Source organism: Salmo salar, chromosome ssa21 (assembly GCF_905237065.1).
Source record: "Salmo salar chromosome ssa21, Ssal_v3.1, whole genome shotgun sequence".
Taxonomy (NCBI): domain Eukaryota; kingdom Metazoa; phylum Chordata; class Actinopteri; order Salmoniformes; family Salmonidae; genus Salmo; species Salmo salar.
Window position 1 is genome coordinate 28,603,384 of NC_059462.1, and position 25,458 is coordinate 28,628,841.

Below are 25,458 nucleotides of genomic sequence, written 5' to 3' on the forward strand. Positions count from 1 at the left end.
TCTCCACTCATCCCACCAGGTCATCAGTCCTCTACGGCCCGGGCCCATCTCCACTCATCCCACCAGGTCATCACTCCTCTACGGCCCGGTCCCATCTCCACTCATCCCACCAGGTCACCACTCCTCTACGGCCCGGTCCCATCTCCACTCATCCCACCAGGTCACCACTCCTCTACGGCCCGGTGCCATCTCCACTCATCCCACCAGGTCACCACTCCTCTACGGCCCGGTCCCATCTCCACTCATCCCACCAGGTCACCACTCCTCTACGGCCCGGTCCCATCTCCACTCATCCCACCAGGTCACCACTCCTCTACGGCCCGGTCCCATCTCCAATCATCCCACCAGGTCACCACTCCTCTACGGCCCGGTCCTATCTCCACTTATCCCATCAGGTCACCACACCTCTACGGCCCAGTCCAATCCACCATTCCATCAGTCTCTGAGGTGAAGACCCTTTGGGAAGCAGCTAGGACCCTCTTCCTCAGTACTGACAGCCATCACCATCTGTAGCACGAAAAGGTAATTTACCACCACATCACCCTCGATGGGACACACAAACATAGGAAGGACACTTCAGAGTAGATCAGGAAACTTGTGGAAATGGACCAGAGTCTTAATTTGTCCCTTTTCATAGGTGCACTCAAGGCTAACAGGACTCACACATCTGTCACTCAGTGAGTGTGTGTGAGGGTTTTATAGAGGTATGCTATTAACATCTGTCTCTTGTATTCATACTATATAGTTGCTGGGCCACTAAAGCATCATACCCAGTGTCTCTGCCTTTTACTAGTTGAGCCGATTTATAGGGGTCCTGGTGTGTGTTAGTCTCACTCTTTCTCTCAACACTGACTCATCCAGCCAGCCAGCAGCTCCAGAGACAAATATATTTTAACAAATGACTCCACTGTTCCACTGTCTAAGATGACAGGGGTCTCTTAGAGCAGTAAATGTCCTTATATTAACAAATGTTTCTTTCATGAAGGTTATTCATATAGCTACAACACCATTTTCAATCTACAATAATTTACAAGACAATGACAAGGCATCAGATTGGATGGCTTGACATAAGATTGCTTACATGAAGTATCAAAAACAGGATCATTAACAAATACAAGACTTTCACCAACTCGACATTAAATGAGATGACAGATGTGTACCTTTTTCCATCTCTTTGTTTACCGAAAGATGCATAGTCTCATGACCATGGCTGGATGTAGCCTTTTGGGGGCCATAATTGAGATTTGGTTGGGGAGCCCCACCCACCAAGAGGGCAAAAATGTTGAGTTGCCCCCCTTTTGATGGAGGAGAGAAAAATGTATGTTTTAAAGTTTATTTCCTGCAGTTCTACACATTTTGCCATGACTTATGTTAATGATATTTGAGTGAGAGTGACTAACGAAATCAATAGGGGACTCCTTCAGGTCAGGGCCCCAGGGCAGCCAGGGGTACTTCCTGATAGTGAGCATACATTGCGGTGCAGCTAGAAATAAAGATACTATTGATAAGAAAGACTGTTGTAACACTGATGCTACCCTATTGCACAAACATTCCATGGTTTGACACAACCCTGTTTATTAGAAGAACTGCTGAAAAGTGAAGAGATAACTGCAGGAAACATCAAGACACACCCGGTCTCTTTTTTGCATGCTACTGGTTATCACCTTACACTCTACCTCATGAAAAGATTAAATCCAATTTGATAATCCTAAGAACCACAGTAAATATAAATGTACTTCCCGAAGGCAAAGCATATAGCAACTGAACTTTAGAATCAAACTAGAATCATGTACAAAACCTGCAATGAACATTTTCTTTTAAAACAAAACTTTAATGCAGGTACTATAATTGATAATCAAACATCAATAGTCTTCCCCTCCGGCAACAGGCTGGTGTCTGGGCTGAGCGACCCAGTGTAACACTGTGCAGTTAAAACAATAGCTCATAACAGGGCTGTGGGTCTGTGTACAGTTAGTGGCAGATGAAAAGGCAGACCTCCATGTAAGGTAGCAGATGATCTGGCTAGCTGCGTGGCGTCTGGTGGGGTGAGACGGTGACTGATATATGGCTCGCCAGTCCTCAGGGTTTGCTGGTGGCTCGCTGCTCTATAAGTAGCAGTCGTGTGGCAGGTGACTAACCCACTCTGCGATTTAGGAAGTATTTTTCCCCCCGTCTTCCACTGTCTCCCCCCAACTCACCCAGGGGGGTCTGTCCCCACCCCACCCCTGCCCCTCCATGGCTAAACTAAGTCGGTTAATAGTCAATGTGTTTAGAGAGGATGGCCATTCAGACCTCAAACAGTTGACGTCTCATATACACATATACAGTTTATTAGGTACACCCATCTAGTACCGTTTCGGACCCCCCTTTAAGCACCTGCCTTATGTCAGGGTGGGGGTCGCATCCTTACCCAACCTCTTTGTTCTCCAATGGTACACCAAGCAGTGTGTTGGGATTTCATAGAGAGAGGTGGGAGGAGGGTGATTTTATGTTTTCTTAATATGTCTCTGAAGTTGTGCCCCTTTTACTAAGCTGTCACTGCAGGGTATATGCATTTGGGACTGTTATTGAAGAGGATATTTTGTTCTCCCCCGCAATGAAATCGGGGAGGGGACTGTGGATTTGTCTCCGTCTGTTAGTAAGTTAGTATGTTCGTTTGTACGTTAGTCACACACGATATCTCAGACAGCACTGGCCCAATTTTGACGAAACTTGGGTGAATGATGCGTCTTGCCACAGAGATCTGGCATTAAAAACATTCATAGATTGGCCAGATGGTGGGGTTAAAACAATAGATTGAAAATGCTAACTTTGAAAGGTCACGCGCCTCACCCCATTTGACCTAAAATCATGAAATTCAGTACATAGCTCCCTCTCCTCACAAGGAACAGATTTGCCTCAGGGACCCATAAGGTCGGCCTTGATGGATTTTCCGCCATTTTAATTTCGTGACAAACACTTAACGCTACTCTCCTGTGTCGTGTCTTTACTATGGATTAAATTATATATGACATACTATTTTATCAATTGAATTCTCTGTAATTAATATTACCTGATTAAACTTATAAAGTCGTAGTCATATACAGTACCAGTCAAAAGTTTGGACACACCTACTCATTCAAGGGTTTTTCTTTATTTTTACTATTTTCTACATTGTAGAATAATAGTGAAGATATCAAAAGTAGGAAATAACACAAATGGAATCATGTAGTAACTAAAAAAGTGTTAAACAAATCAAAATATATTTGAAATTTGAGATTCTTCAAAGTAACCACCCTTTTCCCTTTTCCTGAAAGCTTTGCACACCCTTGGCATTTTCTCAACCAGCTTCATGAGGTAGTCACCTGGAATGCATTTCAATTAACAGGTGTGCCCTCTTAAAAGTTAATTTGTGGAATTTATTTACTTCTTAATGTGTTTGAGCCAATCAGCTGTGTTGTGACAAGGTAGGGGTGGTATACAGAAGATAGCCCTATTTGGTAAAAGACCAAGTCCATATTATGGCAAGAACAGCTCAAATAAGCAAAGACAAACGACAGTCCATCATTACTTTAAGACATGAATGTCAGTCAATCGGGAACATTTCAAGAACTTTGAAAATGTCTTCTAGTGCAGTCACAAAAACCATGAAACGCTATGATGAAACTGGCTCTCATGAAGACTGCCACAGGAATGGAAGACCCAGAGTTATCTCTGCTGCAGGGGATAAGATCATTAGAGTTAACTGCACATCAGATTGCATCCCAAATTAATGCTTCACAGAGTTCAAGTAACAGACATATCTCAACATCAATTGTTAAGTGTGTCACACATCCAGGCTGTGTAGGGGCTATTTGAAAAAGAAGGAGAGTGATGGAGTGCTGCATCAGATGACCTGGCCTCCACAATCACCCGACCTCAACCCAATTGAGCTTGTTTGGGATGAGTTGGACCGCAGGGTGAAGGAAAAGCAGCCAACAAGCACTCAGGATATGTGGGAACTCCTTCAAGCCTGTTCTAAAACCATTCCAGGTGACTACCTCAGGAAGCTGTTTGAGAGAATGCAAAGATGTCATCAAGGCAAAGGGTGGCTATTTTGAAAAATCTAAAATATATTTTGATTTGTTTACACTTTTTTGGTTACTACATGATTCCATTTGTGTTATTTCATAGTTTTGATGTCTTCACTACTCTTCTACAATGTAGAAAATAGTAAAACTAAGAAAAACCCTTGAATGAGTAGGTGTGTCCAAACTTTTTCCACATTTTGTTACGTTACAGCCTTATTCTAAAATGGATAAAAAAAATCCTTATCAATCTACACACTATATCCCATAATGACAAATGTATAAAAAAAAGTTATCTGAAATATCACATTTACAGAAGTATTCAGACCTTTTACTATGTACTTTGTTTAAGCACTTTTAGCAGCGATTACAGCCTTTAGTATTCTTGGGTATGATGCTACAAACTTAGCACACCTGTATTTGGGGAGTTTCTCCCATTCTTCTCTGCAGATCCTCTCAAGCGCTGTCCAGTTGGATGGGGAGTGTCGCCGCACAGCTATTTTCAGGTCTCTCCAGAGATGTTTGAATTGGTTCAAGTCCGGTCTCTGGCTGGGCCACTCAAGGACATTCAGAGACTTGTCCCGACTTGTCTAGTTCTTGTGCTTGATTTCCTCCAGACGTGACGCTTGGCATTCAGGCCAAAAAGTTCAATCTTGTTTTCATCAGGCCAGAGAATCTTGTTTCTCATGGTTTGAAAGTCCTTTAGGTGGCTTTTGGCAAACTCCAAGTGGGCTGTCATGTGCCTTTTTCTGAGGATTGGCTTTCGTCTGGCCACTCTACCATAAAGGCCTGATTGGTGGAGTGCTGCAAAGATGGTTGTCCTTCTTCACAGAAGAACTCTGGAGCTTTGTCAGAGTTACCATCGGGTTCTTGGTCACCTCCCTGACCAAGGCCCTTCTCCCCGATTGCTCAGTTTGGCTGGACGGCCAGCTCTAGGAAGAGTCTTGGTGGTTCCAAACTTCTTCCATTTAAGAATGATGGAGACCTCTGTGTTGTTGGGGATCTTCAATGCTGCAGAAGTGTTTTGGTACCCATCCCCAGATCTGTGCCTCGACACATTCCTGTCTTGGAGCTCTACGGACAATTCCTTCAACCTCATGGCTTGGTTTTTGCTCTGACATGCACTGTCAACTGTGGGACCTTATATAAACAGGTGTGTGCCTTTCCAAATCATGTCCAATCAATTGAATTTACCAAGGGTGGTCTCCAATCAAGTTGTAGAAACATCTCAAGGATGATCAATGGAAACAGAATGCACATGAACTCAATTTCGAGTCTCATAGCAAAGCGTATGAATACTAATATACTAATATACTGTTTTTTATTTAGAATACATTTGCAACAACAACAAAAAAATCGACGGTTTTCGCTTTGTCAGTATGGGGTATTATGTGTAGAATTATGAGAATTATTTGTTTTATGTATATATACACATTTTAGAATTATGCTGTAATGTAACAAATTGTGGAAAAAGTGAAGTGGTCTGAATACTTCCACAATGCACTGTATATACTGTGTATATATACAGTGCCTTCAGAAAGTATTCATACCCCTTGAATTATTCCTCCCTTTGTTCTGTTACAGCCTGAATTCAAAATGTTTTAAGTATATTTTTTTCTCTCAACCATCTACACACAATATGCCATAATTGCAAAGTAAAAACATGTTTTTAGACATTTTTGCAAATTTCATGAAAATTAAATACAGAAATATCTCATTAACATCAGTTACATCTAATTTACTCCCCTGAGTCAATGCATTTTATAATCACCTTTGGCAGCGATTACAGCTGTGAGTCTTTCTGGTTAAGTCTCGAAGAGCTTTGCACATCTGGATTGTACAATGTTTGCACATTATTATATTTTTAATTCTTCTATCTCTGTTAAGTTGGTTGTTGATCATTGCTAGACAGCCATTTCCAAGTCTTGCCATAGATTTTCAAACTGATTTAAGTCAAAACAACTATAACTAGGCCACTCAATGTGGTCTAAATAAGTATCTCTAGTATATATTTGTTCTTGTGTTTTAGGTTATTGTCCTGCTGAAAGGTGAATTCATCTCCCAGTGTCTGGTGGAAAGCAGACTGAATCATGTTTTCCTCTAGGATTTTGCCTGTGCTTAGCTCCATTCCATTTATTTTTAATCCTGAAAAATTCCCCAGTTCTTAATGATTACAAGCATACCCATAACATGAGTCAGCCACCACTATGCTTGAAAATATGGAGAGTGGTTCTCAGTAATGTGTTTTATTGGATTTGCCCCAAACATAACATTTTGCACTCAGGAAAAAAAGTTAATTGCTTTGCCACATTTTTTTGTATTTTTTTATGTGCAGGCATCCTTATTTTCCCTCTGTCAATTACGTTAGTATTGTGGAGTAACTACAATGTTGTTGAGCCAACTTCAGTTTTCTCCTATCACAGCCATTACATTCTGTAACTGTTTTAAAGTCACAATTGGCCTCATGATGAAATCCCTGAGAGGATTCCTTCCTCTCAGGCAACTGAGTTAGGAAGGACGTCTGTATTTTTGTACTGACTCAAAGGGATATTCAATGTCTGTTCATTTTTTTACCCGTCTATCAATAGATGTCCTTCTTTGCGAAAGTTTGGAAACCTCCCTGGTCTTTGTGGTTGAATCTGTGTTTTAAATTCACTGCTTGACTGAGGGACCTTTCAAATAATTGTGGGGTACAGAGATGAGGTTTTCTTTAAAAGAGAATGTTAAAAATGATTTTTGCACACAGAGTGAGTCCATGCAACTTAATATGTGACCTTTCCTGCAGTCAAATAACCAAATCGCCCTCTAGTGGCATCATGGGTGGAATGCTATTCTTTTTTTTTATATTTAATTTCATAATTAATCAACATTATAATTTTTTTACGGCAGAAATCCGGTGTTTCTATGTCAAACGGTTTGTTATATTTCAGTGTTCTGCGATGTGTAGAAAGTGTAATATTGGGACTCAAACTCAAAATGTAATACTTTCCAACTCTATATCTGACATGGTACAGGTATCTTCTTTTTCTTAAGCCCATAACCATGTGTGTTAGGTGTATACTTTTGTTTCAAAGTAGATTTGTTTAAGACTACCAATAAACACTGTGTGATTTAGCCCACAGCAGTAAAAAGGTTAAGATAACTTTTATTCCTAAACTTATTTAGGCTTGCCGTAACAAAGGGGTTGAATACTTCTTTACTCAAGACATTTCAGCTTTTCATTTTTTATTAATTAGTAAAAAATTCTAAAACATTATTTCACTTTGACATGATGGGGTATTGTGTGTAGACCAGTGACACATTTTGTTTTATTCAGGCTGTAACACAACAACATGTGGAAAAAGTCAAGGGGTATGAATACTATCTGAAGGCATAGTATTTTATATATTGTTGTCTTCTATGGGGACAGAGAGGATGTGCGTCACTGATCATTCCAGGCCCCCAGTGTCCACTCTGGAGCGTGGAGCTCAGCTGGTTGGCTACTGGTCTACTCTAGAAAGCCTATGTAAATTGGCCTTTAAAATGTGTTTATTATGATCAAGCACGATCCCTACAGTGAATTCTTTTAAAGATCGCTACGAATTGAGATATTTCATTAAATAGTGATCCATTCTGACTACTACATTTGTGACTCACAACCTGGATTTGGTCTTATGTAGCAAAACTTGAAATTGTGTTTTTTACATTGGATAAAAGTAAAGACTCAGAGCTACAAAATTATATATCATACACTGCATTTGAGGAACCATGGGAAAGTAATTCTGCTTTTAAAGTTGATCAACTTGTAAACTCACTTTTGAGAAAATGGCCTTTGAATGTTTTGGTATCTAGTGAAGAGCTCTTCTTTGTCTACACCCATTCAGCATCATTCATACCCTCTTAAGCTTTAGCCCCACCCATCTCGTTTCGCTCTCGGAGCGCACACTTGTCATCACACAGGACCACGTGCTGACACAGACCAATTACGACCGGTAGACTGGGTTGACTATCTCAGGCAGGATGAAAACGTTTACATCGACCTTTGCTAGTTACGGCCACTTTCACCATGATCTTCAGCGATTTTTTTTTTTGGTGCCATTCAGCAATATGGCGTGCTTCAAATTCAAATACTTGTGGCTTCATGCGCCATCAGGAGTTTTCCCTAGGAATATGTCGATGATGTCATTGCTATCACTATCTACTGGTTTTAATGTCTATGGATCAGACTAGTGATGAGAGCAGTAAAGGGACAATGTGTAAATCAACCCTGCCCCTGTTGTTCCTGTCTGGTGGATACGTGGAGAGGAAGGAGAAATTGTGGATGGGATTATGGTGAGGGAGGTGGCAGAGGGGTTTGTGATGGGAAGGGGTTGGAAAGAATAGGGGATAGAGGGGTTGATGTTTTGGAGCAAGACTGACTTCTCTCAGTCTTTTCAGTGTGAGGCAATCATTTTATATGGAAACTCAGGATAGTTGTACATAGATATGTAGTTTCATATAGTTCAGTAAGGTAGATTGTCCAGTTATGATACTACTCTTGCGGGAGTTCCTTGCGGGAGCTCCTTGTAGATAGTTCATCCTTTATCCAGTCTTCAATGCTCTGAGGTTGTGGGTTTGGTTTTTCAAATGAGTCATCACTTGTTAAATGGCATTGGTTAAGGCAGAAAAAAGTCCTACAGTCAGTGTTTTACAAGACAGCTATAAATTGTAGAGATCAGTCCCATGAATGCAGTGGTTGATCTCCAGCTGTAAAATCACTAACTGCCCTCTAAGGCAATGCTTTGAGCCCAGGCAGAGAAAAGGAGAGGAGGGTAGAGGCATCGGACAGGATTTATTGTTGTTGTGTTGCTTCCTTCCCTGGCTTGCTTTGAGAGAAAACACTGCATCCATTCCGGTGGCTTTTTCAACCCTGCTGCTGCTGCTACTGGGTCTGTACCTGCTCTTAATTAGGACATCAGTTACCACCACACATTATTGATGCAGTTTGCTAGTCATGTCATCTCTATGGACTATAGCCTGGTTGCTCTCCAGCCCAGGTCCAGTCAATGTCCATGTATGTAAAAACTACTGTAAATACTACTACACTGAACGACAGGTTGTCCATATCACTCGGTGTGTTCTTCTTGTTATTTGCTGATGTTCTGGGTTCCTGATCCATTCTCTATCTATAGGCTACTCCACTAAAGGCCCCTATGGTATGAGTTCGGGCATCACACCCACTTTTCCAAACCTCTCTAGCCCTGTGTTTACAGTATGTTCACTAAATGTAGTCCAACCACACTTATTGCTGTCACGCCCTGACCTGAGAGAGACGGTTTATTTCTCTATTTTGTTAGGTCAGGGTGTGGGGTGGGCATTCTATGTTTTATATTTCTAGGTTTTGGCCAGGTATGGTTTCCAATCAGAGGCAGCTGCCTATCGTTGTCTCTGATTGGGAACCATACTTAGGGAGCCCTTTTTCCCTCCTTGAGTTGTGGGATCTTATTTTTGTACTGCTCGGTAAGCCTGCAAGACGTGACGGTCGTTTACCATTGTTTATTTGTTTAAGTGTTCTGAGAAAAAATAAATATCAAGATGAACACTTACCACGCTGCACCTTGGTTTACTCCTTTGGACAACCGTTACAAATGCAAAGTGTGTCGGCCTACTGTCCAACCTCAAACCCCATCTCTAAACATACAGGCTACTCTCACTCTCTTTTTGTTAACAATAACTATCTCTATAGACTACAATACAGACCCCAGACTCTCGCTATGCCAATGCAGCCTATGGTTTCATTAGCTTATCCTCTCTCAAATCAAATCTAAGCTTATTGGTCACTTACACAGATTTGCAGGTGTTATGGCAGGTGCAGTGAACACTGATCTTACTAGTTCCAACAGTTCAGTAGAATGTCAGGAAATAGTGCTAAGAGCCTTGGCGTGACCCTGGACAACACCCTGTCGTTCTCCACTAACATCAAGGCGGTGACCCGATCCTGTAGGTTCATGCTCTACAACATTCGCAGAATACGACCCTGCCTTACACAGGAAGCGGCGCAGGTCCTAATCCAGGCACTTGTCATCTCCCGTCTGGATTACTGCAACTCGCTGTTGGCGGGGCTCCCTGCCTGTGCCATTAAACCCCTACAACTCATCCAGAATGCTGCAGCCCGTCTGGTGTTCAACCTTCCCAAATTCTCTCACGTCACCCCGCTCCTCCGCACACTCCACTGGCTTCCAGTTGAAGCTCGCATCTGCTACAAGACCATGGTGCTTGCCTACGGAGCTGTGAGGGGAACGGCACCTCCGTACCTTCAGGCTCTGATCAGTCCCTACACCCAAAGAAGGGCACTGCGTTCATCCACCTCTGGCCTGCTCGCCTTCTTACCTCTGCGGAAGCACAGTTCCCGCTCAGCCCAGTCAAAACTGTTCGCTGCTCTGGCACCCAATGGTGGAACAAGCTCCCTCACGACGCCAGGACAGCGGAGTCAATCACCAAATCAAATCAAATTGATTTATATAGCCCTTCTTACATCAGCTGATATCTCAAAGTGCTGTACAGAAACCCAGCCTAAAACCCCAAAACGCAAGCAATGCAGGTGTAGAAGCACGGTGGCTAGGAAAAACTCCCTAGAAAGGCCAAAACCTAGGAAGAAAACTAGAGAGGAACCAGGCTATGAGGGGTGTCCAGTCCTCTTCTGGCTGTGCCGGGTGGAGATTATAACAGCACATGGCCAAGATGTTCAAATGTTCATAAATGACCAGCATGGTCAAATAATAATAATCATAGTAGTTGTCGAGGGTGCAACAAATCAGCAACTCAAGAGTAAGTGTCAGTTGGCTTTTTCATAGCCAATCTTTGAGAGTATCTCTACCGCTCCTGCTGTCTCTAGAGAGTTGAAAACAGCAGGTCTGGGACAGGTAGCATGTCCGGTGAACAGGTCAGGGTTCCAGCAGGTCTGGGACAGCAGGTCTGGGACAGGTAGCACGTCTGGTGAACAGGTTAGGGTTCCATAGCCGCAGGCAGAACAGTTGAAACTGGAGCAGCAGCACGGCCAGGTGGACTGGGGACAGCAAGGAGTCATCATGCCAGGTAGTCCTGAGGCATGGTCCTAGGGCTCAGGTCCTCCGAGAGAGAGAAAGAAAGAGAGAAAGAGAGAATTAGAGAGAGCATATTTAAATTCACACAGGACACCGGATAAGACAAGAGAAATACTCCAGATGTAACAGACTGACCCTAGCCCCCCCGACACATAAACTACTGCAGCATAAATACTGGAGGCTGAGACAGGAGGGGTCAGGAGACACTGTGGCCCCATCCGATGAAACCCCCGGACAGGGCCAAACAGGCAGGATATAACCCCACCCACTTTGCCAAAGCATAGCCCCCACACCACTGGAGGGATATCTCCAACCACCAACCTACCGTCCTGAGACAAGGCCGAGTATAGCCCAGAAAGATCTCCGCCACGGCACAACCCAAGGGGGGGCGCCAACCCAGACAGGAAGACCACGTCAGTGACTCAACCCACTCAAGTAACGCACCCCTCCCAGGGACGGCATGGAAGAACACCAGTAAGCCAGTGACTCAGCCCCTGTAATAGGGTTAGAGGCAGAGAATCCCAGTGGAGAAAGGGGAACCGGCCAGACAGAGACAGCAAGGGCGGTTCGTTGCTCCATCCTTTCCGTTCACCTTCACACCCCACCACCTTCCGGAGACACCTGAAACCCCACCTCTTTAAGGAATACCTGGGATAGGATAAAGTAATCCTTCTAACCCTCCCCCCCCACCCTCCCCCCCCCCAAAAGATATAGATGTACTATTGTAAAGTGGTTGTTCCACTGGATATCATAAGGTGAATGCACCAATTTGTAAGTCGCTCTGGATAAGAGCGTCTGCTAAATGACGTAAATGTAAATGTAAATACAATACAAATACACCAATAACCAAAAATAGAATCAAGACATAACAATCCCAGTTACAGTTACTAAACAACAGTATATAAAACAGATTATGAGGTGACCAGAGTTCATTGACTCTATATACTGTACATGGGGCATTAGTCTCAAGGTGCAGGGCTGAGTACCGGGCAGGTAGCCGGCTAGTGATGGCTGTTCAACAGTCTGATGGCCTTGTGATAGAAGCGGTTTCTCAGTCTCTCAGTCCCAGCTCTGTACTGTCTCTATCTGCTAGATGGTAGCAGAGGAAACAGACTGTGGCTTGGGTGGCTGAGGTTCTTAATGATCTTCTAGGCCTTCCTTTGACATTGAGTGCTGTAAATGTTCTGGAAGGCAGGCAGTGTGCCCTCTGGAGAGCCATGCTGTTCAAGGCGGTGCAGTTGCTGTACCAGGCGGTGATGCAGCCCGACAGAATGCTCTCAATGTGGCATCTGGTGAAGTTCGTGAGGGTCTTAGGGGCATGCCGAATTTCTTTGGCCGCTTGAAGTTGAAGAGGCGTTGTTGTGCCTTCCTCATCCCTGTGTGTGTGTGGTGGGACCATTTCAGGTCCTCGGGGATATGCACGCCAAGGAACTTCAAGCTTTTGACCCTCTACACTGCAGCCTTGTTGATGTGGATGGGGGCATGCTCCCTCTTCAGTCTCCTCTATGTAATCCACAATCAGCTCCTTTGTTTTTTTTATATTGAGGGAGAGGTTATTTTCCTGGCACTACTCCGCCAGGGCTCTAAACCTCGTCGTTGTTGGTAATCAGGCCTACCACTGTGATGTCGTCTGCAAACTTGATGATTGAGTTGGAGATGTGCATGGCCACACAATGGGTGAACAGGGAGTACATGAGAGGGACTGGGCACACAGCCCTGTGGGGACCTGTCTTGTGGATCAGCGTGGCGTAGGTGTTGACCTTCACCACCTGGGGGGCGGCCTGTCAGGAAGTTCAGGACACAGTTTGACAGGGCGGGGTTCAGACCTAGGGCCCCGAGCTTAATGATGAGCTTGGAGGGTACTATGGTGTTTAAGGCTGAGCTGTAGTCTATGAATAGCATTCTTACGTGCACTACATGGCCAAAAGTATATGGACATGCCTTCAAATTTGTGGATTTAGCTATTTCAGCCACACCCATTGCTGACAAACGTATAACATTGAGCACACAGACATGCAATCTCCATAGACAAACATTGTCACTCGAATGGCCCGTACCGAAGAGCTCAGTGACTTTTAACGAAGCACCGTCATAGAATGCCACCTTTCTATCAAGTCAATTCATCACATGTCTGCCCTGCTAGTGCTGCCCCTGTAAGTGCTGTTATTGTGAAGTGGAAATGTTTAGGAAATGTTCACGGCTCAGCCGCGAAGTGGTAGGCCTCATAAGATTACAGAACGGGACCCGTAAGTGCTAAAGCGTATAGCTCGTAAAAGTTGTGTCCTCGGTTGAAACACTCACTACCAAATTCCAAATTGCCTTTGGAAGCAACAGCAGCACAAGAACTGTTCGTCAGGAGCTTAATGAAATCGGTTTCCATATCCGAACAGCCACACACAAGCCTAAGATCACCATGCGCAATGCCAAGTGTCGGTTGGGGTAGTGTAAAGCTCACCGCCATTGGACTCTGGAGCAGTGGAAGCGCGTTCTCTGGAGTGATGAATCAAGCTTCACCATCTGGCAGTCCGACAGACGAATCTGGGTTTGGTGAATGCCAGGAGAACGCTACCTGCCCGAATGCATGGTGCCAACTGTAAAGTTTGGCGGAGGAGGAATAATGGTCTGGGGCTGTTTTTCATGGTTTGGGCTAGGCCCCTTAGTTCCAGTGAAGCTAGGCCCCTTAGTTCCAGAAAGCTTAACGCTACAGCATAGAACACCATATTAATGCCTGTGATTTTGGAATGAGATGTTTGACGAGCACATACTTTTGGCCATGTAGTGTAGGTATTCCTCTTTTCCAGATGGGATAGGTCAGTGTGCAGTGCGATGGCGACTGTGTCATCCGTGGATCTATTGGGGCTGTATGCAAATTACAGTTGGTCTAGGATGTTGGCTAAGGTGGAGGTGATATGATCCTTAACTAGCCTCTCAAAGCACTTCATGATGACAGAAGTAAGTGCTACGAGGCGATAGTGGTGACAGAAGGCTGGGATAGGGAGATATTGAATATGTCCGTAAACACTCCAGCCAGCGGGTCTGCGCATGCACTGAGGATGCGGCTTGGGATGCAGTCCGGGCCAGCAGCTTTGCGAGGGTTAAAGTGTTCTACTCACATTGGCTACAGAGATTGGGGCTGATTTTCCCTTTATAATCCATGATTATCTGTAGTCCCTGACACATCTGTCTCGTGTCTGAGCCATTGAACTGCGACTCCACTTTGTCCCTGTAACATCTTTTTTCCTCTTTGATTGACTTACGGAGGTCATAGCTGGTCTGTTTGTACTAGTCCATGTTCCCAGTCACCTTACTGTGGTTAAATGCGGTGGCAGACCTGTAGCATGGATTCCAATCAGGCCAACGTTGAGTAGTCCTTACCACAGGTGCTTCCTTCTGTAACGTCCCCTGTGCTCTGATCAATGTCAGAGACATATCTGAGTGGTATGCTATGCCCAGTGTGTGCATTGTTAGATACCTCATTGCCAAAGTGTCCATTACTCAGAGACAGATATTATAAACCAATATGACAGCTATGACGGTGTACAGTGGGTATAGTGTATTACAGTAAATTCCTATTTATTACTGGGCACCCAGGAGTGGAATAGAACAATCTCAAATGTGACGGCAAAGATGGGCAGCTACTGTACCAAGTAGTTAAGTGTACAAATTACTGGACATTCTCTCTAAACTTTTTCTGTTGAAGTAATGACACATACGCAAGACTGTTTGTTATTTAACATATTTTTCCAGGGGCAAAAAGGGCATCCCTCCCCTTTGTATTTGAACCAAATATTTTCGCTTTTAGCCAACCACTTTTTGTTAACAACTCCTCTTCACCTCCACCCTTCCTAATTTTCCTTTCTTTTTCATCAATTTAAAATTAGGCCTCTTCCCAACAAGGAGCTCTTAAATTCCATGCTCTATAATTTCTTGCAAAGTGATTTCATTAATTGAGTTCAGAGATAAGTCATTGTTAGACCATATTACATGGATTTTTATAGTGCCATGGGGTCCTTTAAAAAAAAATCACAGCCAGAACATGCCTTTCTACATCCAACTGTCATCAAAGCTTTGGGTAGCGATCAGATAATGTGTTTACAGCGAGCCACAAAGAACTGAGGAGGAGCTAGCCTAGACTAGAGGAAGGGAGTGAGAGCCAGGCCTTCACAATGGCAGGAGGTAGGAGTTAAAACAGTCGTTTTCCTACAAGACTGGTCTGACAAAAGGGTTTCCTCACCTGTTTACAACACAACCTGTTGGCTGTGTAGCCTGGCTGGCCAACACTGCAATATTACTATCAATATGAGGCCAGACGTTTACATACAGTAGTGTTGTGTTTAGTTAGTCAACACAAGTTATAGTATGTTCAGATGAACTTTGCTCAAAGTGGTGAGGTCATCTTTTGTTAAAGTCCGTCATTCTGTGTCTTGAGCCTTCCAGTAAGTCTGTTGTTTTCACCACATATATTGTTGCTCTGTAGCCTTTCATTGTGCTGTCACACAGTGTATCACACATGCTGTTCTAGTTTACTGTTAACTTTCTGATCGCTTTAGACCCGCACCCTTAAGTCACTCTTGATATTTCTGACTGTTTATTTCTCAGACTTCAAATCAAATCTAATTGTATTTGTCACATGCGCTGAATACAACAGGTGTAGACCTTACCGTGAAATGCTTACTTACGAGCCCTTAACCAACAATGCAGTGTTTTAAAAAAGTTAACTAAAGGACAAGTAATAACACAATAAAAATAACAATAATGAGGATATTTGCAAGGGGAACCGGTACAGTCAATGTGCAGGGGTACGGGTTAGCAGTGGTGGAAAAAGTATCCAATTGTCACACTTGAGTAAAAGTAAAGATACCATAAAATAAAATGACTCTAGTAAAAGTGAAAGTCACCCAGTAAAATACTACTTGAGTAAAAATCTAAAAGTATTTGGTTTTAAATGTACTTAAGTATCAAAAGTAAATGTAATCGCTAAAATATACTTAGTAAAAGTAAGTATAAAAGTAAGTATATTAATATAAGGAATTTCAAATTCCTTATATTAAGCAAACCAGACAGCACCATTTTCTTGTTTTTCATTTACTTACGGATAGCCAGGAGCACCACTCCAACACTGAGACATTATTTACAAACAAAGCATTTGTGTTTAGTGACTCCGCCAGATCAGAGGCAGTAGGGATGACCAGGGATGTTCTTTTGATAAGTGTGAGAATTGGACCATTTCCCTGTCCTGCTAAGCATTCAAAATGTAACGAGTACTTTTGGGTGGCAGGAAAAATGTAAGGAGTAAAAAGTATATTATTTTCTTTAGGAATGTAGTGAAGTAAAATAAAAAAATTGTCAAAAATATAAATAGTAAAGTAAACTACAGATACCCAAAAAACCTACTTAAGTACTACTTTAAAGAATTTTTACTTAAGTACTTTACACCATTGCTGGTTAGTCAAGGATATTGAGGTCGTATGTACATGAAGGTAGGGGTAAAGTGACTATGCATAGATAATAAACAAGAGAGTAGCAGCATGTGTGAAGAGTGTGAAGGAATTTTATTTTATTTTATTTTACCTTTATTTCACTAGGCAAGTCAGTTGAGAACAAATTCTTATTTACAATGATGGCCTACCAAAAGGCCTCCTGCAGGGATGAGGGCTGGGATTTAAAAAAAGAATATATATATATATATATATATATATATATACTGCTCAAAAAAATAAAGGGAACACTTAAAAAACACATCCTAGATCTGAATGAAAGAAATAATCTTATTAAATACTTTTTTCTTTACATAGTTGAATGTGTTGACAACAAAATCACACAAAAATAATAAATGGAAATCCAATTTATCAACCCATGGAGGTCTGGATTTGGAGTCACACTCAAAATTAAAGTGGAAAGCTACACTACAGGCTGATCCAACTTTGATGTAATGTCCTTAAAACAAGTCAAAATGAGGCTCAGTAGTGTGTGTGGCCTCCACGTGCCTGTATGACCTCCCTACAACGCCTGGGCATGCTCCTGATGAGGTGGCGGATGGTCTCCTGAGGGATCTCCTCCCAGACCTGGACTAAAGCATCCGCCAACTCCTGGACAGTCTGTGGTGCAACGTGGCGTTGGTGGATGGAGCGAGACATGTTGTCCCAGATGTGCTCAATTGGATTCAGGTCTGGGGAACGAGCGGGCCAGTCCATAGCATCAATGCCTTCCTCTTGCAGGAACTGCTGACACACTCCAGCCACATGAGGTCTAGCATTGTCTTGCATTAGGAGGAACCCAGGGCCAACCGCACCAGCATATGGTCTCACAAGCGGTCTGAGGATCTCATCTCGGTACCTAATGGCAGTCAGGCTACCTCTGGCGAGCACATGGAGGGCTGTGCGGCCCCCCAAAGAAATGCCACCCCACACCATGACTGACCCACCGCCAAACCGGTCATGCTGGAGGATGTTGCAGGCAGCAGAACGTTCTCCACGGCATCTCCAGACTCTGTCACGTCTGTCACGTGCTCAGTGTGAACCTGCTTTCATCTGTGAAGAGCACAGGGCGCCAGTGGCGAATTTGCCAATCTTGGTGTTCTCTGGCAAATGCCAAACGTCCTGCACGGTGTTGGGTTGTAAGCACAACCCCCACCTGTGGACGTCGGGCCCTCATACCACCCTCATGGAGTCTGTTTCTGACCGTTTGAGCAGACACATGCACATTTGTGGCCTGCTGGAGGTCATTTTGCAGTGCTCTGGCAGTGCTTCTCCTGCTCCTTCTTGCACAAAGGCAGAGGTAGTGGTCCTGCTGCTGGGTTGTTGCCCTCCTACGGCCTCCTCCACGACTCCTGATGTACTGGCCTGTCTCCTGGTAGCGCCTCCATGCTCTGGACACTACGCTGACAGACACAGCAAACCTTCTTGCCACAGCTCGCATTGATGTGCCGTCCTGGATGAGCTGCACTACCTGAGCCACTTGTGTGGGTTGTAGACTCCGTCTCATGCTACCACTAGAGTGAAAGCACCGCCAGCATTCAAAAGTGACCAAAACATCAGCCAGGAAGCATAGGAACTGAGAAGTGGTCTGTGGTCCCCACCTGCAGAACCACTCCTTTATTGGGGGTGTCTTGCTAATTGCCTATAATTTCCACCTGTTGTCTATTCCATTTGCACAACAGCATGTGAAATGTATTGTCAATCAGTGATTTCACAGAAGTGTGATTGACTTTGAGTTACATTGTGTTGTTAAAGTGTTCCCTTTATTTTTTTGAGCAGTATATATATATATATATATATATATATATATAAAAAATTTAAAAAATAAAAAATTAACAAAAAATATGTATATATATATATATATTTATATATAGGACAAACACACATCACGACAAGAATGTGTGGAATGTGAATATATGTGTGTTTGTGTGTGTAGCATCAATATGCTTGTGTGTGTGTTGGAGTGTCAGTGTGTGGTTAGTCAGTGAGTGTACACTGAGCCTGTGCAAGAGAGTCAGTGCAAAAAATAAGAATAGATAAGAATAGATAAGAATAAAATAAGGGGGTCAATGCAAATAGTCTGGGTAGCCATTTGATGAACTGATTAACTGATCAGCAATCTTATGACTTGGGGGTAGAAGCTGTTAAATTGCCTTTTGGTTCCAGAGCCTTTTGCCATGCGGTAGCAGAGAGAACATTCTATTTTCTGGGCCTTCCTCTGACACCGCCTGGTTGCAGAGTGAGGTATTCAGTCACAGGGTCCTTAGTTGAGCGGTAGTCAATGAACAGCATTCTCATGTAGGTGTTCCTTTTGTCCAGGTGGGAAAGGGCAGTGTGGACTGCAATAGAGATTGTGTCATCTGTGGATCTGTTGGGGCGCTATGCGAATTGGATACTTGATCTTATTTGACCGTTTTTTTTGTTGCTGTTCCCAGACAGAGTTGGCATGGTCGCTCAGAGGAGAATAAGAGGGATGAGAGGTAGAAGCAGGAGCACGGGGGTACAGACCCATCACAGGAGCAGTAATTAGTCTGTCAGTCTGTCTGAATACTCACACACAGGCTGTCATGGTGGGAACGGAATCTTAGCTACGCTGAGAATCGGAACAGAGCAGAGGTTGCAGAGGGCTGAGCGGTCTCAGTCTTCCTGTTCTTATTCTCAGAGGAAGCAATCCCAAACAATATGATTTCTTAAAGAAAGCCACTCAAAAGGGACCTCTCTTAAGGGTTGTCATTTGGCTAACTCTAGTGTAACAACCTATAGCCAATTACGCACGGCCGAAATACGGTCACACTCCATTTTCACCCCTGATGTGGAAATGCGATACCCCAGGAAGGAGACGAACTGTTTGAAGAACACGCATTTCTCAGCCTTGACGTACCGGTCATGCTCCAACTGTCGCCCAAGCACTTTGCGCACCAGAGACACATGCGCAGCGCGCGTAGCGGAGTATATCAGGATGTCATCGATATAAGCCACCACACCCTGCCCGTACAGATCCCTGAGAATCTCGTCTACAAAGGATTGGAAGACGGCTGGAGCATTCTTCAACCCATACGGCATGACGAGGTACTCTTAATGGCCAGATGTGGTGCTAAATTCTGTCTTCCACTCATCTCCCGCCCCGATCCGCACCAAGTTATACGCGCTCCTGAGATCCAATTTTGTGAAAAAGCGTGCTCCGTGGAATGACTCCGTCGCCGTAGCGATGAGAGGTAGTGGGTAACTGTACCCCACCGTAATCGAATTTAGACCTCTATAGTCAATGCACGGACGCAACCCTCCTCCTTTCTTCTTCACAAAAAAGAAACTTGCGGAGGCGGGTGACATGGAGGGCCGAATGTACCCTGCCTCAGAGATTCAGAGACATATGTTTCCATAGCCACTGTCTCCTCCTGTGACAGGGGATACACGTGACTCCTGGGGGGTGCGGCGTCTACCTGGAGGTTTATCACACAATCCCCTCGTCGATGGGGTGGTAATTTGGTCGCCCTCTTCTTACAGAAGACGATAGCCAAATCGGCATACTCGGGAGGAATGTGCACGGTGGGGACTTGGTCTGGACTCTCCACCGTCTTTGCACCGATGGAAACTCCCACACACCTGCCTGAGCACTCCTCTGACCACCCCTTTAGAGCCCTCTGTTGCCACGAAATGGTAGGATTGTGAAAGGCCAACCAGGGAATCCCCAGCACCACCGGAAACGCAAGAGAATCAATGAGGAAAAAACCAATTCTTTCCTCATGATCCCCCCGCGTAACCATGTCCAGTGGAGCCGTGGACTCCCTGACCACCCCTGACCCTAATGGTCGACTATCTAGGGAGTGCACCTGAAAAGGTTTGTCCAGCGGAACCTGGGGAATCCCTAACCTATGTGCGAAACCGCGATCCATAAAATTCCCTGCTGCGCCTGAATCGACTAGCGCCTTATGCTGGGAATGGGGAGAAAACTCAGGGAAAGAAATTAAAACATACATGTGACCAACATGGGGCTCTGGGTGAGCCTGGTGCTGACTCACCTGAGGTGTCCGAGCATTGCTCTGCTGGCCATCTTGATTCCCAGATGAGCCCCTCCAACACCGGTCGGCAGTGTGCCCTCTCCGACCACATCCGGCGCCTGGTCGCCCTCACTGCAGCACCTCCTAACTCCATGGGGGTCGGAGCAGAGGTGCTGGGGGGTGAAAACAACAGGACCCTATCCGGACGCCCGCGGGTAGCCAGCAGGTTATCCAACCTGATGGACATGTCCACTAGTTGGTCCAGGATGAGGGTAGCGTCTCTGCAGGCTAGCTCCCTGCGGACGTCCTCACGTAGGCTACACCTATAGTGGTCAATCAGGGCCCTGTCGTTCCACCCCGAGCCGATGGCCAAGGTCCGGAACTCCAGCGCGAAATCTTGAGCGCTCCTTGTCTCCTGCCGCAGATGGAACAGACGCTCACCCAGAACTCTGGGTAATCGTCCCTCGCCGAGTCTGGTCCCTCCCAGACCGCGTTGGCCCACTCCAGAGCTTTACCGGACAGGCAGGAGACAAGGGCGCTCACGCTCTCCTCTCCCGAAGGAGTCGGGTGAACGGTTGCCAGGTACAGCTCCAGCTGGAGCAGAAAACCCTTGCACCCGGCAGCCGTCCCATCGTACTCCCTCGGGAGGGCGAGCCGAATATCGCTGGGCCCGGATGGTGCCGGCACAGGTGATGGTGTAGGGTGGTACGCGGTGGGTGCAGGGGTAGGCAGGCCACCCCTCTCCCATCTCTCCATCGTTGCCATCACCTGATCCATGGCTGTCACGGTGGAGGACGGTGGTGTGATGTAGAACGCGCTCCTCCATGGACGTGGAGGGCGCATCAGCTGCTGCTGACTCCATGATTGATTGGTGCGGGATTCTGTAACAACCTCTTACAAGAGGGGGATGTGTGTGGAATAAGGAGCAGGAGAGCAGAAGGGTTCCAGGGAATCAAATGTATTTTAACACAGGCGGTCCCAAAGGCACCGCACAAAACGCACAAGGTAACCACACGAAATGTATCATCCACCCACAGGGAATGGGAACACACAGTTCACACAGAGGAGAAATCTAAACTCCGAATCTAGCGAACACAAGTGTCCAAGGTAAAACACATACCGTTCAAAAACGAAACCAAAATCCCCTGGTGCAGGCACGCACCCCTTACTGTACTAACTAGTAACAATCCCGCACACAGCCTACCCTGCAGCGGGGAATTATAAACCCACCGAATCAGACACAACAAGACACAGGTGTGACAAACCAGACATTGCTAAACGAAAAAGGAAAGTGGGATCGGTGGCAGCTAGTAGGCCGGCGACGACGACCTCTGAGCACTGCCCGAACAGGGAGAGGAGACACCTTCGGTGGACGTCGTGACATCTAGAGCTAGAGATGTACTGCCAAACCTCTCATGGTCATATGTATTTATTTTATTTAACCGTTATTTAACTAGGCAAGTCAGTTAAGAACAAATTCTTATTTACAATGACAACCTACCCCAGCCAAACACGGACGGTGTGTGTGTGTGTGTGTGTGTGTGTGTGTGTGTGTGTGTGTGTGTGTGTGTGTGTGTGTGTGTGTGTCTACTTTATTTTCACCTGTTGAATAATTGTAGTAAAAAAATTGAAATCAGTTCACTTAGTGCGTACTTCGATGATTGGGGTGTTCATGACACTCATAAAGCGGTCTGCTGAGATGCCTTATAGGGACAGTAGATACACGCAAAGTCTCACTCATACTGCGGTCAGGGGGCAACAGCACACACACACACACACACACACACACACTGATACAAATCACAGGAGGAGTGGAACGGAGAGACGAGCGAGTGACATCAAAGGCTTCAATTAACCGGTACAAACATGGTGACCAATGACCGTTGCTGTGCTCTGGACAATATGGAGGAGATGTTGTAGATTGTAGGGTTAAGTCAGGGGCACAGAATTCCAATCCATTTCTAACATTCGGGGTCACTAGCTCCTAGCCTTGTCCTGCCCTATGGCCCCTCACCCTTTCTGTCTGGTTATAATGTGTCAGTGTCAGGAATAGAAACACAAACATCCAACTACTGTATATCATTTATCAGAAATAACCTCACTATTTATTTTGAAATGTCCTTAAATATACAGTATGTTTGTGTGTGTCGTGGGAAAAGATTCCTTCTCAGGCATTTGTGTCGTGTCCAGTCTCCAGGCCAATCACAGGCTATTTATACATGCATACCATGCCACTCACACACACTAGTCATTTTATCTGCTTTCTTTTCTCTCCCTATTTTCTTTCTTCTTCACTCACTATCTCTTCTCCAATCTCTCCCTCCCTCCTTGACCCATCTCTTTCTCTTCCTTTACCCTCACCCTGCCCCTCTTTCTTTCTCTCTCCCTCTTCTCCTCTCTCAGGTGTGTGCCAGTGACCAGTGAGCAGTAGTGATGGGGGACTGGAGTCTCCTGGGGAACTTCCTGGAGGAGGTTCAAGAACATTCCACGTCAGTGGGGAAGGTGTGGCTCACCGTCCTCTTCATCTTCAGGATCCTGGTCCTGGGCACGGCCGCAGAGTCCTCCTGGGGAGACGAGCAGAGTGACTTCCTGTGCGACACCCAGCAGCCCGGTTGTACCAACGTCTGTTATGACCAGGCGTTTCCTATCGCACACATCCGCTACTGGGTCCTACAGATCATCTTCGTATCCACGCCATCACTGATCTACATGGGCCACGCCATGCACATCGTGCGGAGGGATGAGAAACGAAAGAGGAGGGAGCAGGAGAAGAGGGAGGAGATGGAGGAGAGAGGAGAGGGGGGGTGCGTATCAGGGGAGAAGGCATACCTCCAGCAGAGGGATTGTGGGAAGGTGCTGGAGGCGTCAGGGCAGGTTCGCCTGCGGGGAGCGCTGTTATCCACATACATTCTGAGCATTCTGATCCGCACAGTGATGGAGGTGACCTTCATCGTGGTCCAATACATGATCTATGGAGTCTTCCTCAGGGCTCTGTACCATTGCAAGGCCTGGCCCTGCCCCAACCCAGTCAACTGCTACATGTCCAGGCCCACAGAGAAGAACGTGTTCATCGTCTTCATGCTGGTGGTGTCTGGTGTCTCCCTGCTCCTCTCTGTGGTTGAGCTCTACCACCTGGCCTACAGGCGTATCAGGAAGTGCAAGCGCACCCATGCCGCCCTCAAGAACCGCACCCATAATGCTGTGGCCATTGCCGTCACCAGGGACCCCGACACCCCGCCCCATCACAATTCCCCGGGCTGCACCCCTCCCCCTGACTTCAGCCAGTGCCTGGCATCGTCGGATACGGTGACCCCCATGAACCCCATGACCTCCATGCCTTCTCACCCCTTCAACAACAGGATGGCACACCAGCAGAACTCCGTCAACATGGCCACCGAGCGCCATCATTCCCATGACGACCTGGAAGGGGAGGGAGGATTCCTGAGAATGAGCTATACCCAGATGCCAGGGGAGATGCCCAACGGGTGCTCCGCGCCAACCCTGCTGCACACCAGCTACCTGAAAGACAAACGCCGCTTCAGCAAGACCAGCGGTACCAGCAGCCGGGTCCGACCAGATGACTTGGCCGTGTAGAACCAGACAGACAGAGAACGAGAGAGGGGCTGAGAAAGAGAGGAGGGAGCAGACAGGACTTTCAGACACAGCAGGAGAGAGGACCTGCCCAGAGACAGAACTGGAGCAGGTACACTACCAGTCAAAAGTTTTAGAACACCTACTCATTCAAGGGTTTTTCTTTATTTTTACTATTTTCTACATTTTCGAATAATAGTGAAGACATCAAAAATATGAAATAGCAAATATGGAATCATGTAGTAACCAAAAAAAGTGTTAAGCAGATCAAAATATAATCTATATTTGAGATTATTCAAATAGCCACCCTTTGCCTTGATGAAAGCTTTGCACACTCTTGGCATTCTCTCAACCAGCTTCATTTTAACATCTTGACCATGTTCTGTTATAATATCCACCCTGCACAGCCAGAAGAGGACTGGCCACCCCTCATAGCCTGGTTCCTCTCTAGGTTTCTTCCTAGGTTTTTGGCCTTTCTAGGGAGTTTTTCCTAGGGAGTTTTTCCTAGCCACCGTGCTTCTTTCACATGCTTTGCTTGCTGTTTGGGGTTTTAGGCTGGGTTTCTGTACAGCACTTTGAGAATATCAGCTGATGTACGAAGGGCTATATAAAAATAAATTGGATTTGATTTCACCTGGAATGCTTTTCCAACAGTCTTGAAGGAGTTCCCACATATGCTGAGCACTTGTTGGCTGCTTTTCCGTCACTCTGCGGTCCGACTCATCCCAAACCATTTAAATTTGGTTGAGGTCAGGGGATTGTGGAGGCCAGGTCATCTGATGCAGCACTCCATCACTCTCCTTCTTGGTAATTGGGTCATTGTCCTGTTGAAAAACAAATGATAGTCCCACTAAGCCCAAACCAGATGGGATGGCGTATGCCTTGAGAATTCAAGTGTGCCTTTAGAATTCAAGTGTGCCTTGAATTATAAATAAATGACAGTGTCACTAGCAAAGCACCCCCACACCATAACACCTCCTCCTCCATGCTTCATGGTGGGAACCACACATGCGGAGATCATCCGTTCACCTACTCTGCGTCTCACAAAGACACGGTGGTTGGAACCAAAAATCTCCCATTTGGACTCATGACCAAAGTACAGATTTCCACCGGTCTAATGTCCATTGCTCGTGTTTCTTGGCCCAAGCAAGTCTCTTCTTCTTATTGGTGTCCTTTAGTAGTGGTTTCTTTGCAGCAATTCGACCATGAAGGCCTGATTCACACACTGATTCCTCTGAACAGTTGATGTTGAGATGTGTCTGTTACTTGAACTCTGTGAAGCATT

The 25,458-nt window shown here is 45.4% G+C and overlaps 1 protein-coding gene across 1 annotated transcript; it reads left to right on the forward strand.

Annotated features, from left to right (window-relative positions):
* Positions 1 to 304: 304 nt before the first annotated feature.
* Positions 305 to 24,413, forward strand: LOC106582114 (gap junction alpha-5 protein). The gene is made up of 2 exons (XM_014164867.2): positions 305 to 522; positions 22,986 to 24,413. The coding sequence occupies exon 2, from the start codon at positions 23,016 to 23,018 to the stop codon at positions 24,174 to 24,176; it is 1,161 nt and encodes a 386-aa protein (XP_014020342.1). The 5' UTR covers positions 305 to 522; positions 22,986 to 23,015; the 3' UTR covers positions 24,177 to 24,413.
* The last annotated feature ends 1,045 nt before the right edge of the window (positions 24,414 to 25,458 follow it).

Excerpts from the sequence above, each read along its gene's own strand:
- LOC106582114 (XM_014164867.2), top strand. The coding sequence starts at position 23,016 with ATGGGGGACTGGAGTCTCCTGGGGAACTTCCTGGAGGAGGTTCAAGAA.